Genomic DNA, 12,188 nt, shown 5'->3' with positions numbered 1-12,188 from the left:
TCTCATTTAGATATCTTAAAGTTGATGCGAATTTTGTCGACAATTTTCTTGAAAATAGTAATTTTCAATGTAATTGGAACAAATTGCTTGCTCCTTATTCCAAATCTGTGGAAAAATAAAGAAAAAGAAAAAGACCGTTTCGTTTTCTTGTACAGTATATGATTATGATACATTTGGCAAATTTAGTTCCCACAGAAATGATACAAACATGGTTGGTTTGAATGCAATACTTGAAAAAAATGTTATTTGATTTTTTTAGGAACAAATCCCAAATGAACGCTAAATTTTCGTTTAATCTAAGATGCAAAATAAATAAGTTTTTTTGTTGTTGTTTAAAATGGGCACATAAAAATGTCAATAAATGTAGTAACTGAGTTGTTTGTTCAATCTAAATGCACGTAAAATAATAATAAAAATATGTTTTTGTGTTGTTTTTTTTTTGTTTTCTTTTTCAAATCATGTGTACTAAGACAGTTTGATGATTTCGAAATGAAGTGCAACTTACTTAACAATTTTTCTTATGTTCTCTTATGATACGCTTTTGGTTCATTTTCGAAAAAAAGAGAATTTTCAACTTAATTATGTGTAGAACTTTTGTCGAATGCTCATTATTTTTGTTTTTACTGGATTGGCCAATTTTCAACTCTTTTCTTTCTTGTTTCAAATGAAATACAACGTCTAGAAAGCAACACAAAGAGTACAAAAACATACAAGCGCTTTTCAACCGAATTCTGTTGATTTTTCTTCTTCGTCATTTTTCCGACAAAATTTAACTTTTTCCTTGGAGATGCTGTTTATTTCACAAAAGAAAATTGGCCGATATTTGTTTTTCATTTCGATTTTCACGAAAGAGGAAAATTTCCACATTTACCTCGAATCTGCATTGGAATTTGCGTTCTTTTATTTTATCGCTTCAACTTGGTTGTATCTGCTACTTTTTAACGTGTCTGTTTTTGTATTCAACTTTATTATAATTATTCATTTTTTTCATTTTTTTTCTTCAAATTTAAATATAATGATATCGAAACACTTATTATATATTATAATGGGATGCTGGATGTGCCATCCATCCCAATAATTTTATGCTGTTGTTGATTTTTTCTTTTTAATTAATATTGTACCAGCTGCCTATGCTCTTCATACAATAAATAAGCAAACTTATTTCGATCGTTCTTTTCTTTTTCTTTTTTAAAACTTTGTTTGTTGTTTGCGCTGAAACTGTACATAAAATGCCACTGATTTTTCTCGTGTTTGTTTGTGAAATATATCGATACTTTTTTCGTTTTGAAAATCTGCTAGTTTGTTTTCATTCATTGTTGTATCACATGTAATACTTGTGTGGAAATTGTGAAATGAAATGGGCTGGAAGGGCTTCGTTTCATTTCACCATTCGCAATTTTTTGTCATCTTTTCTCTCTAATCAGTTATCAGTTAAACTCTTCACTGGATGAAACGAACAATATTCATAATAATCGTTATTTCATATATTTTTTTTTGGTTTTGTTTTGTTTTTAACTTGCTTGATTATAAAAAAATAATTCGAACCATAAAGTATAGTGATAACCAAAGCATTATTTTGGCAAATGTTTTCTCTTATGTTTGTTTTTTTTTTTCATTTCAACCCATTAACGCCCAGACAAAAAAAAATTAATTTTTTTTCCTCAACTTCAGGCCAAGGCTAACTTGAGACCTGGAGTGATTTATACGAAAGTATAGGTATTTTTGGAAAGCCACAACATTATCCGGTTTAATGGTATATGTTATATACGTACATATGTCACATGTAAGAAAAATTTAGTGGTAAATCTTCGAAAAAGTCAGAAATTGTTTGTGTCCCAAAAATAGGACGTTGGGCGTTAATGGGTTAAAAAAATTTCCTTTTAAATGTTCTGTGTTATCCTGAAAGCAAATCTCACAAATTAACTTTTCTTCTGTCAGCAAGAATTTAAATTCGTTGGTATATTCAGTGTATATTGTGAGTGTGTTCATGTCTGCTTCCTGTTTCGATCGTCCATTTGTTGTTGATGTTGTTAAATTGATCAAGTTTCTCTTCTTTTCTTCATCTAATTATGCATCTACGTGTAACTCTTGTGCAGTTAGTGGTAAGTCGTTAAATCACATTTGTTTGTATGGCGAGTGTAATTTAAGGTACTGTATAACCAGAGAAGGGCCGCCGCCAACAACTGAAATGAATGTAAAAAAAGAAAAACACAAAATCAGTACTCAAAAATGCGAACATGCCAGAAATCGGCCGAATGAATGGAATTTGGATTTGGATTTGAGGGGATTCACCTTCGGACGGTATTGCACTTAGTGGGCAATTTTCAATGCTCATTATTTGTAGATTTTGGCATAAAGCTAACTCATATGGAAGTTTGACCAAGTTTTGATTATCATTTACGTATAAGCTTTCCAGTTTCTCTAGCGTACCAATTTCCTCGGGCAAAAACTGCAAATTATTCTCGCCAATGGATAAATATGTGAGATTTGTCAGGTGTCCAATAGTTCGAGGTAAAGCTGTCAGTTGATTTGATTGTAAAATCAATCGTTGTAAGTCTCGTAGTAAGCCTATTTCATTGGGAAGCGATTCGATGCGATTTTCTTCCAAGTCTAGCACTCTCAATTTGCGTAAGCTACCGATCGTGTTGGGGATTTTCTTCAGCAAATTATTTGACAGAATGAGAATTTCCAAATTTTGCAGGGAATGTATGTCGTCTGGGATTTTTGATAGTGAATTTGTGCCCAGATTCAATTCAACCATGTGCAGCCAGTTGCCAACATCCAATGGAAGTGAGGTGAGAACATTCTCTTTCATATTGAGTTTGGTGATACCTTTTGCGCGCGAAAAAATGCCATATGGTATTTTATCGATTTGATTGTGCTCCAAATTGATCGATGTAACGTTTGTGAATTGAGCTGGTCCACCTGTTGGATACGTGGTGAACAGGTTGCGCGACAGCGTAATTGACGTGAGCGATGTTAGGCTGGCCAGCAAACCGTCCGGCAACGATGATATTCCATTGCCCTCCACATTGAATTCGTCCATGTACTTGCAGTTCTTGAGCGAGGCTGGTATGTGCGTGAGCCGATTATATCGCAAACCAATTCGTGCCAAATTCTGCAAATTGCCAATCGATTGCGGAATATCTAACAGTTCATTGTGCTGCAAATCCAACGCACTGAGATTGGTACAGTTGCCGATTTCTTCGGGCAAATGCTCGAGATGATTGTGCGATACATCAAATGTGGTGAGATTGACTAGAAATCCAATGCCGGACGATAATTCCCGGATTTTATTCTCTCGCAGACTGAGCATTGTCAAATTGGTGAGTTTGCTGATGCCGAAGCCGACATTTTTGATGCGATTGAATCGCAAGTAGAGTGTTGTCAGCGAGGTCAATGTGTAAATCACTTCAGGTATTTCAGAGAGTTTGTTGTGTCTCAGATCAAGCACCTTGAGTTGCTTCAGATTCGACAACGAATCCGGCAATGAGGTAAGAGAGTTTTCATTGAGCGCCAACGTTTTCAAGTTTGCCAGACATCCGATCTCGGCGGGCAGCGAAACAATTTTATTGCCATACAGGTAAATTTCGGCTAAATTTGTGCACTCTTTCACCGATGGCGGTATCAATGTAATTGACGACTTGCTGAGATCTAACACTTTGATATTTTCGTCGCGACATCGTGCGAATTCCTTGATCACATCCAAATCCGCCTGAATCGGTTTGGTTTTCTTCGTCGTTGGCTTCGGTTTATTTGATTCAGGATGCTTGACCGTAACTTGTTTTGGTCGCGATTCCACAGACATTTCGTTGCTTGTACTCGCATTCGAACTAGTCGATGACGATCCAATATTCATACTTTTGAATTCCACACTTTTCCAATGCGAATGGGTCGTCGCTCTCTCTCTCTCTCTCACTCTGTGTTTGTGTTTGTGTTTGTGCTTGTGTTGCTTTATTTCACTAAGCCACAAAACGACGAAATGGAAGCAGTGCGAGAATATTGTGTTTTATGAGAACGAAAAACACAATGCTCAATGAAATGTTGTGTTTATCTTATTTTTGTCTTGAAAACTGTTCGCATTTACATTCTCCATCCAAACATTCAAGCATTCGGATACGCCGAAGTTCTATTGCTGCTGCTGTTATTGTTGTTGTTACTGCTGCTACGGCTGCTGTGCCTATGCTGCTGTTCGTTTCGCTGTTTATGTGTTATTTATCGTTCGTGTGGATTTTCTCCAAATTTATCCCATAACATAGGTCTGCATTTTGTAACAAGAAATTTTTATTTCACACAGAACAACAAATTCAACAATCACAAATAGACAAATAAAATGTCAGCATCCAAAAAGTAGAGACAAACACTTAATGAATTAAAAAAAAACACTCGAAACGATGAAAACAAATGTTCGTTTTGCTGTCTGGTCGAGCTATTTTGGGATCTTATAGCAATATTAGAAAAAATTAAGGATAATGGCGTCTATGAAAAACACCCCGCACCATATTAAAAGAGAAAAAAAAGTATCCGTGAATTCAGCATGAAGTTGGCACACGGTGCGACCTTAGAACTGCTTGTGTTAATGAATTTCAAATAGAAACCATAAATTTAATATTTTATTTTATTTTATTTTTCGCACATAAACTACGTTTTATCCACCAAATTTTTGTTTTCTATTTTATTTCATTTTTAATTTATGTGTTCATGAAACGCGAATCGATGGTCGATTTGAACTTGGTAAGAATGAAACAAAAAGGACGAGATGGGAAAAATGGCAGAAATCGAAAGTGGATATCGTTGGTTCATAACAATTTTATCAAATTAAATTGCCATACACACATTCTGATAATGGAATTTGACCGTGATTGTACGGAGAGCTTAAGCGAGAAACGTCAAAACTGTCTTCTCCGATATTGATTTACGTAATTGTTATTCGTACCAGAGGGCAGCATCAGTATGCAAGATACACACACTGAATGCACACATATACAGAAAGAAAAATGAGCAGAAAGTGAAGTAACAAGAGACGACATATCTTTTGTTGTTATTTAAACGCAGATAGAAGAAAAAAAAACAAAGTAAACTGAAGGAATTGCGATTGATTTGGTGCACAAAAAGGCGAAGAGTCGATTAGAAAAAGGAAGCAAGTGTAGTAGTGCGGCTCGACACCATATAAGTACGTATGGTGCGTTCTGAGAAAACCCAAACGCAAAATAATAATGGTAAAAAACCAGGAAAATCATCGGATTGTGAGAATGAATACATGACAACATCTGAATCCGACTCACCGACCACTGAGACTCGCGACTCAGTTCACAAACAAAATTTATATATCGTTTCGTTTCCAATTATAATTTTATTTAACATTTTACGTTCGATTTTATACCAATTTTTTATCATTTTTAAATATATTTTTAATGTTAGTTCACATTATATGCCGCTACGAAAACGGCAACCACCAAATATACAAGTTTGTGTGAATGATAGTGAAAAAATGCAAGAATTAAATAATCAAGTAACTGGTGAAAGTGGTAGTATGGCTGCACGACCTCATCCAATTTCTGGCCCCGGTCCGGGCGATCCATTGCTCGCTAAACAAAAGCATCATCATCGCCGTGCATTTGAATACATTTCCAAAGCGCTCAAAATTGACGAAGAAAATGAAGGTTAGTTCAATGTGTGTACGCGAAAACGATTTGGCCTTTGACCCAGCCGCACGTTCAATGTTAAATTTGATTGTCAAGCCAATTGATGATTCATCAATTTTTTATTGGTTTTCTTTTTCGGCACGTCACACAGGACAAAAGGAAGTCGCTATCGAATTGTATAGAAAAGGAATTCGCGAATTGGAATTGGGCATTGCGGTTGATTGTTGGGGCGGCCGAGGTGAAATTTATGAACGGGCACAACGTTTACACGAAAAAATGCAAACCAATTTATCAATGGCTCGAGATAGATTGCACTTTTTAGGTGAGTTGCAGTGATTCCCTTTTACAACATAGTGTCTTTGATGCTGTGTGACACATTCAAAATGTTGAACATTTTTCTACTATTTTTTCCGCTCGACTTGATGCAGCATCAGGACAAAAGCTCATCGTTGTAAACAAAAGAGGCAGCGGCTTAACCAACAAGTCACAAACACTACCACGGAGCATGGGCTCTCGTGTGCCAGCTCTTAGTGATGGAAGACCCCAACGGCTACCAACTAAACCAGCAACAACACCGCCAGTCATTCGTAGACAATTTTCGGTAACTATTTGAATTGACCCAAGAGAATGTGAAGAGAAATTTAAGTGTATTTTCATGAAATAGATCACTGGTTCACCAATACATAAGCCAACAACAGGCCGTAGTACACCACCGTTACGTTCGCGATCTGGAACGGTTACACCAACATCCAACAACGCTGCCGTCGGACTCGCGCCGCAAATCATACAAGTCAAAGGAGTCGACAACAAACTGGTTCAAATAATTATGGATGAAATCGTGGAGGGTGGTGCTAAAGTGAGGTGGAATGACATCGCTGGTCAAGAGGTAGAGACTTGAGACTTTTCTACATTCAAGGGATGATACTTACGTTTTGAACACGTTCTGAATTCCAGATTGCAAAACAAGCTCTCCAAGAGATGGTTATACTGCCCAGCGTTCGACCGGAGTTATTCACGGGGCTCCGTTCACCAGCCAAAGGTATGTGTTGACTTCAATCAACTTTGATTTCCCAGACTACAACCGAATTTACCTTATTCCAAATGTCTTTCGTATTTCAGGTTTACTTTTGTTTGGTCCAGCAGGTAATGGGAAAACCCTGTTGGCCCGTGCAATAGCCACTGAGTGTTCAGCGACATTTTTCAATATATCAGCTGCATCGTTAACGAGTAAATACGTTGGCGATGGTGAAAAATTGGTGCGCGCCCTGTTTTCAGTTGCTAGGAAATTGCAGCCATCAATAATATTCATTGATGAAATCGATTCGTTGTTGTCAGAACGAAATTCCAGTGAGCACGAGGCATCGCGTCGCTTAAAAACCGAATTTCTGGTAGAATTCGATGGTTTGGGTAGTCAGGAGAACGATCGAATTGTGGTGCTTGGAGCAACAAATAGGCCACAAGAGCTGGATGAGGCAGCTTTGCGTCGCTTCACTAAACGAGTCTATGTGACATTGCCCGATCAGTCGACTCGTGAGCATTTGATTCGAAGCCTTTTGGCTAAGCAAGGATGTCAACTACCTGACGATATTATACGTAATTTAGCCGTTTACACCGAAGGTTATTCCGGTTCTGATCTCACAGCACTAGCAAAAGATGCCGCATTAGAACCCATTCGAGGTAAGTGTACTGATCGTAATCTAAAAATAACGATTCTCATTTAATCAAATTGCGAGTCATAATGGTTGATCTTATCAATGACAATACCAACAACAACAACAACAACAACAACAACAACAGCCAAAAGCACTTGAGTGATCAATCAATGTCATTTTTATATTTAAAAAAAAAATCCAACAGAAATCGATGTGGAACAGGTGAAGAACGTAAATCTCAAGGAAATACGGCCGATAACTGAACAAGATTTTGTCAACTCCCTGAAGAGAATACGACGCTCTGTCGCACCACAAAGTATTGTCGCCTACGAAAAATGGGCAAAAGATTATGGTGATGTAACTTACTAGACTTCATTTTAACATGCTAACTCATACATATTACAATTGCTGGACATGAGATTTGGTTCTTTGATTTTTGGGATTCATAAAACAAAGGCAAACAAAAACAAAAACAAATACAAAGGAAAACCTAATGAAAAAAAAGACAAAAATATCTATAAAATGCCGCTTCAACCGCTACCAATAATATATTAAATACATATGTATGTATGTTTTGAAATTAGCTAATCTACAAATTGAAGGACAACAAAGAAACAAACAAAAGAAAGAAAAGTAAACTACTTTGAATTTGCTGTACTTTGTAAGGCACAAAATATATTTATTTAATAATACTAAAAATGATTCCATTTTTCATTGTAAAAATTGTAAAATTAAAAAAGAAAAAAAAATGAAAAAATATATTTCATGTATTTGAATTCATTTTGTGTTTTTTTTTACTTCGTTTGTTCCTCAGTTAATAATAATTGGCTTGAAAAAAGTACTCTATAATTGTTTCGCGGACGATTTTTTTGTGAATTTAATCTATTCGTGTTTTTGTTGTGTTTTTTTTTTTCTCTTGTAGAAAACTTGTGATAGCCTTATCATTCGAAGTAATTAAATTAGAAGTTCTGCCGTTGTGCAGTTTTATATTTAGATTCTTTTTGCGTATTTTCTTCATTTTTTGTTGTTGTTATCGTGATTTCGATTTACATTAGTTCCTGTACAATGAATCTCTCCTATCGAATTTCAGTTTAATACTAATCTTTGTTGTTGTCCTGATTCCGCTTGAGCATATTATAAAACTCTCTCTACCCTGACCAATCTTCAACATGCGATTTTTATGTTTGTATGTGTTTCTTCTTTCCTCACTCAGTTGTTTCGTGATCTATCTCAATGTTTTTTGATTATGCTCAAACGCATCTAACTCGAACAAAAACAATTTTTTTTTCTTATCTCGAAATAATAATAATAATAATAATTAATATTTGTTTTTGTTTTTGTTTCATTCTTTTCATTGTTTTCATTTTTTGTTTCCTTACCATTTCATTAAATATTATGTCAATGTACAACAGCCCAATTAGACACCATTAGGATAAGACTGAACAAAAATCTATCGTTGCATAAATAAACTATAACATAGAAAACACCCGCCAACTAACATCAGAGCTCTTCTCTTTAGAGGAGAGTCAATTTGTGTTTCTTCTAAATTTAACACAGCTTGAGCAATGAACCACATTTGTTTTTTGTTTGTTTGTTTTGTTTCTAATTGTTGGTGATAAAATAACGATGCAATGTGTTGCTTTTGGATTTTTTGCTGCCGGGTCGTGTTTTCAGTACAACATTGGCATGAGATTCGGTGGTAGTGGTAGTGGTGGTGGTTTCGTGGGACGTACGCCACTGATTCAGCAGCTCCTCTTGCACTTCAAAAGGTAGCTCTTTGAAAACTTCGGGATCAACGATCGGCGGAAAGTTGGTTGAATTTGAATTAGTCGTTGCTGTTGCTGTTGCCGTAGCCGTCGCCGTCGTTGTTGTAGCAGCCGCTGCCCCTATTGTCATTTTGCTCGGCGTCGATTGAGCATTGACCATTTCGTGGGTAGTATTACGATTCGATGGTGGAACAATACAAGGCACAACGTGTTCGGCAAACGTTGCTTTGAAGTCATGGGGAGAATGCATATTGACATCTGAATCGGATGAGTTTAGTCGTAGGTCGGCAACACGCAATTTCGACGGTGATGCCGTTTCGGCCGTTGAATTGGTGGCAAAACATCGACGCTTGGCCAACGACAAACTGAATTTATTCTTTTTCGGCGATGGTTCAATTTCCGATTCCGATATGTCCGACGAATAGGAAGCATGCGACGCCTCTGATATTGTATCGAAATCCATTTGGGTGGGCGAACTGCGAAGTTGATAATTTTTTATCGATTGTAGACCATCGCTGCTTAGGCTTGTGATCGATTGCACTTCCAAATCGGCGGTGCGAATGAGAAAATTCGCGATGGATCTGGACACATGGGTGCGCTCTTGGAATTTCGAAAATGACAATCCAAGCAACGTGATATTAAACGGTAATTTCAAATTAACGACTCTTTCAAAAAGTCTCATCACAATTTTCAGTAGTTTCTCCTGTCCATTTTCGACGAGCACAATTCTACCGTTGCCCGTGTCTTTGAACAGTGAAGGCAGAATATTCGCTTGTTTCGTTTCACGATGCGACGTTTTTTTTATCGCATCGTATTTACGAACCGTAATCTTAACAACAAGTGGAATGCGACCATCTTCAGCAACCTGATTCACCAATCGGATGAGCAGCAAACGGAATTTATCCTCAACATCGGCTCGAATCGAGATCGATCGACACGAGTCTTCAATGCTAAGAGTTTTTGATTTGCCCGATGCAATTACCGCTGATTTGTCGATGCCGAGGCTCCAATTCCTGTATTTTACTGCTGTTTCAAAGCCGAAAATCTTTTGCAGTACCGTAAAATCCATGTCCTGCAATTCCTTAACCGTTCGTACACCGTATTCGTTAAGTAGTTGTTCGGCTTTTTGGCCGATTCCCGGGATCGATCGAATCGTATCGAGACCAATCATCACGTCAGTGGTACAGGATGGAATTAATACTGTTTGTTTGTTTGGTTTATTTTTTGCGCCAACAATTTTCGCCAAAATTTTATTATGAGCAATGCCAGCACACGATGTTATCTGCAATTCACTGAACAGTTTTTGGCGAATATCACGTGCCAACCGCACACCAATCGTCAACCGCTTTTCACAACCACAGCCACAAGATGCTAACGTTTCATATTCAGGGAACACATGACAATCGGGCAGCATGTTTTCGTCAATGTTTCGATCGCACTCGCTTGAAATTCGAGCATTCACAATGTTCGTGACGTCCAAGAAATTCTCGTCCATGCCCAGTTTTTCGACGAGCGGTGTAAATGTTAACAGTACACTGTGGATCTTGTTTGACATTTGACGGTACGGTGTCAGATCTTCCCCCTTGACCAGAATCAGATCAGGACACAGTCGCAGAGCATCCGTCAGCAGCATCAATTTCTTAACGCCATACGTACGAGCCACATAGTTGCAGGTGACCACGATGTTCTTTTGTTGAATGCCCAGTGGTCGATTTCGCAGTGTTGGATCCCGTATCTCTTCGACCTGTGCATAGAAGCAATCGATATCGATGTGAATAATGACATTGGTATGCTGCTCTTCACTCAAACCGAAGGTTGACTCATTCTCATCCATATTGCAGTGCGTTCGATATCACAAAACTGGAACACATGCAAAAAGTGAAAGATAAAACAAAATCATCAGACAAAATGGAAAGATGGATATTAAAGTGGTATCGCTCAATATTTGTGTTGTTGTTGCCTGCCTCACAAATTGTGTTTTTGTTTGTGTGTCACATTTCGTCCGTTTAGGATGTACTGTAATTTATTCGCAATGTGGTGAAATTGTATTCGCACCGAACAACAAAACAACACACAGCTCAAAAGCAATTATGGTCAAGTACACCGATCTGATTCAAGGAAATGGAAAAACACTTGGAATATTTTATTTTGGTTTTTACACACATTTGACAGCTAATTGAATGTTTGTTTTTTTTTACTTTTTCTTTCGAAATGTGCGTGATAAACCGATGATCAATATCATTGTACATTTTCTGAGGCAAAACAATACACACAATTTGTTGGCATACAAAGTAAATGAAGTAGTAATGTTTTCAATTCTTACTCTGACAGCTTTCGTACTGTTCCCGATTGATAGTGAAGCACTTCGATTTATTTATCGTCACTTTTCTCTTTGGCTACCATTAAATCAGCCTTTTGAAATGGTCGAAAATTAAACAAACAAAAAATCAAATGGTTGGTGATTTGTGTTTGCTACAAAATAAAATTTGTTGCGATATTGTACAATTGAATTTTTACATTATTAAACTGGCTCACGTTTACGCATTGAAACAATACAAAAAACTCTCTCTCTCTCTCTGTGTGTGTTTGTAAATCTTTGTTTCTATTTCTGACGAATGGTCTTCAAACACTACATTCATGCCATCTACTCTTGTGTGTGAAGTGTTGTCATGAAACATATCGATAGAAAAAAAGAAGTGAAATGTCTGCTCGAAATTTCGGTCGCATAAGGTGCCTGAACTGCTTTGACTTTGACAGTTGCGTTTACCTCTACACACATTTGGCACGCAGATTCGAATGTTATGGAAACTCACCAAAAGAATAATTTCAGAAAATTATTTTTACAAAGAATTGAATCAAATTTTGGTTATAGAAAAAATTAAATCAATATTCGGAATAAATTGGGGAAAAAATTATTTTGTCATTGTTTTATTGGTTGATGTATTGCTGTTAACGAATTCCATAGCATTTGTAAAACCAATCGTTTTGCAGTTGAAATGGACTTTGACATGCGACAAATCAATTCTATTGAATAAATTAAAATACGACAATTAAATTAAGCTGAAAATAATTATGAGAAAAAAACAAAATAACAATTTAATTGTGGAAAATCATGAATGTTTTCG

The 12,188-nt window shown here is 36.7% G+C and overlaps 3 protein-coding genes across 6 annotated transcripts; 1 reads left to right on the top strand and 2 right to left on the bottom strand.

The window, feature by feature from the left end:
• Positions 1 to 142: 142 nt before the first annotated feature.
• Positions 143 to 4,920, bottom strand: LOC129578423 (leucine-rich repeat protein soc-2 homolog). Its single transcript, XM_055466949.1, has 2 exons — positions 2,293 to 4,920; positions 143 to 2,183 (listed from the first exon to the last, which is right to left on the bottom strand). Exons 1-2 carry the CDS (start codon positions 3,857 to 3,859, stop codon positions 2,116 to 2,118), a joined length of 1,635 nt encoding a protein of 544 aa, XP_055322924.1. The 5' UTR covers positions 3,860 to 4,920; the 3' UTR covers positions 143 to 2,115.
• A 13-nt stretch (positions 4,921 to 4,933) lies between these two features.
• LOC129578424 (spastin) lies at positions 4,934 to 8,073 on the top strand. 3 transcript variants are annotated; one of them, XM_055466952.1, is made up of 8 exons: positions 4,956 to 5,173; positions 5,422 to 5,663; positions 5,797 to 5,967; positions 6,074 to 6,246; positions 6,310 to 6,531; positions 6,600 to 6,684; positions 6,765 to 7,322; positions 7,503 to 8,073. In XM_055466952.1, exons 2-8 carry the CDS (start codon positions 5,432 to 5,434, stop codon positions 7,664 to 7,666), a joined length of 1,605 nt encoding a protein of 534 aa, XP_055322927.1. In that variant the 5' UTR covers positions 4,956 to 5,173; positions 5,422 to 5,431; the 3' UTR covers positions 7,667 to 8,073. The 3 variants fall into 3 exon arrangements, with proteins under 3 accessions (XP_055322925.1, XP_055322927.1, XP_055322926.1); XM_055466951.1 differs by having other exon boundaries at positions 4,956 to 5,219; XM_055466950.1 differs by having other exon boundaries at positions 4,934 to 5,663.
• On the bottom strand, positions 7,946 to 11,866 carry LOC129578421 (DNA polymerase iota). 2 transcript variants are annotated; one of them, XM_055466944.1, is made up of 3 exons: positions 11,581 to 11,866; positions 11,387 to 11,475; positions 7,946 to 10,923 (listed from the first exon to the last, which is right to left on the bottom strand). In XM_055466944.1, the coding sequence occupies exon 3, from the start codon at positions 10,895 to 10,897 to the stop codon at positions 8,900 to 8,902; it is 1,998 nt and encodes a 665-aa protein (XP_055322919.1). In that variant the 5' UTR covers positions 10,898 to 10,923; positions 11,387 to 11,475; positions 11,581 to 11,866; the 3' UTR covers positions 7,946 to 8,899. The 2 variants fall into 2 exon arrangements, with proteins under 2 accessions (XP_055322919.1, XP_055322918.1); XM_055466943.1 differs by having other exon boundaries at positions 11,387 to 11,866.
• Positions 11,867 to 12,188: the final 322 nt, after the last annotated feature.

Source organism: Sitodiplosis mosellana, unplaced genomic scaffold, assembly GCF_009176505.1.
Source record: "Sitodiplosis mosellana isolate CC-2019 unplaced genomic scaffold, AAFC_SMos_1.0 Smas_scaffold_6226, whole genome shotgun sequence".
NCBI lineage: Eukaryota > Metazoa > Arthropoda > Insecta > Diptera > Cecidomyiidae > Sitodiplosis > Sitodiplosis mosellana.
The sequence above is the reverse complement of the archived record's forward strand: the minus strand, read 5'-3'. Positions and strand labels throughout refer to the sequence as shown.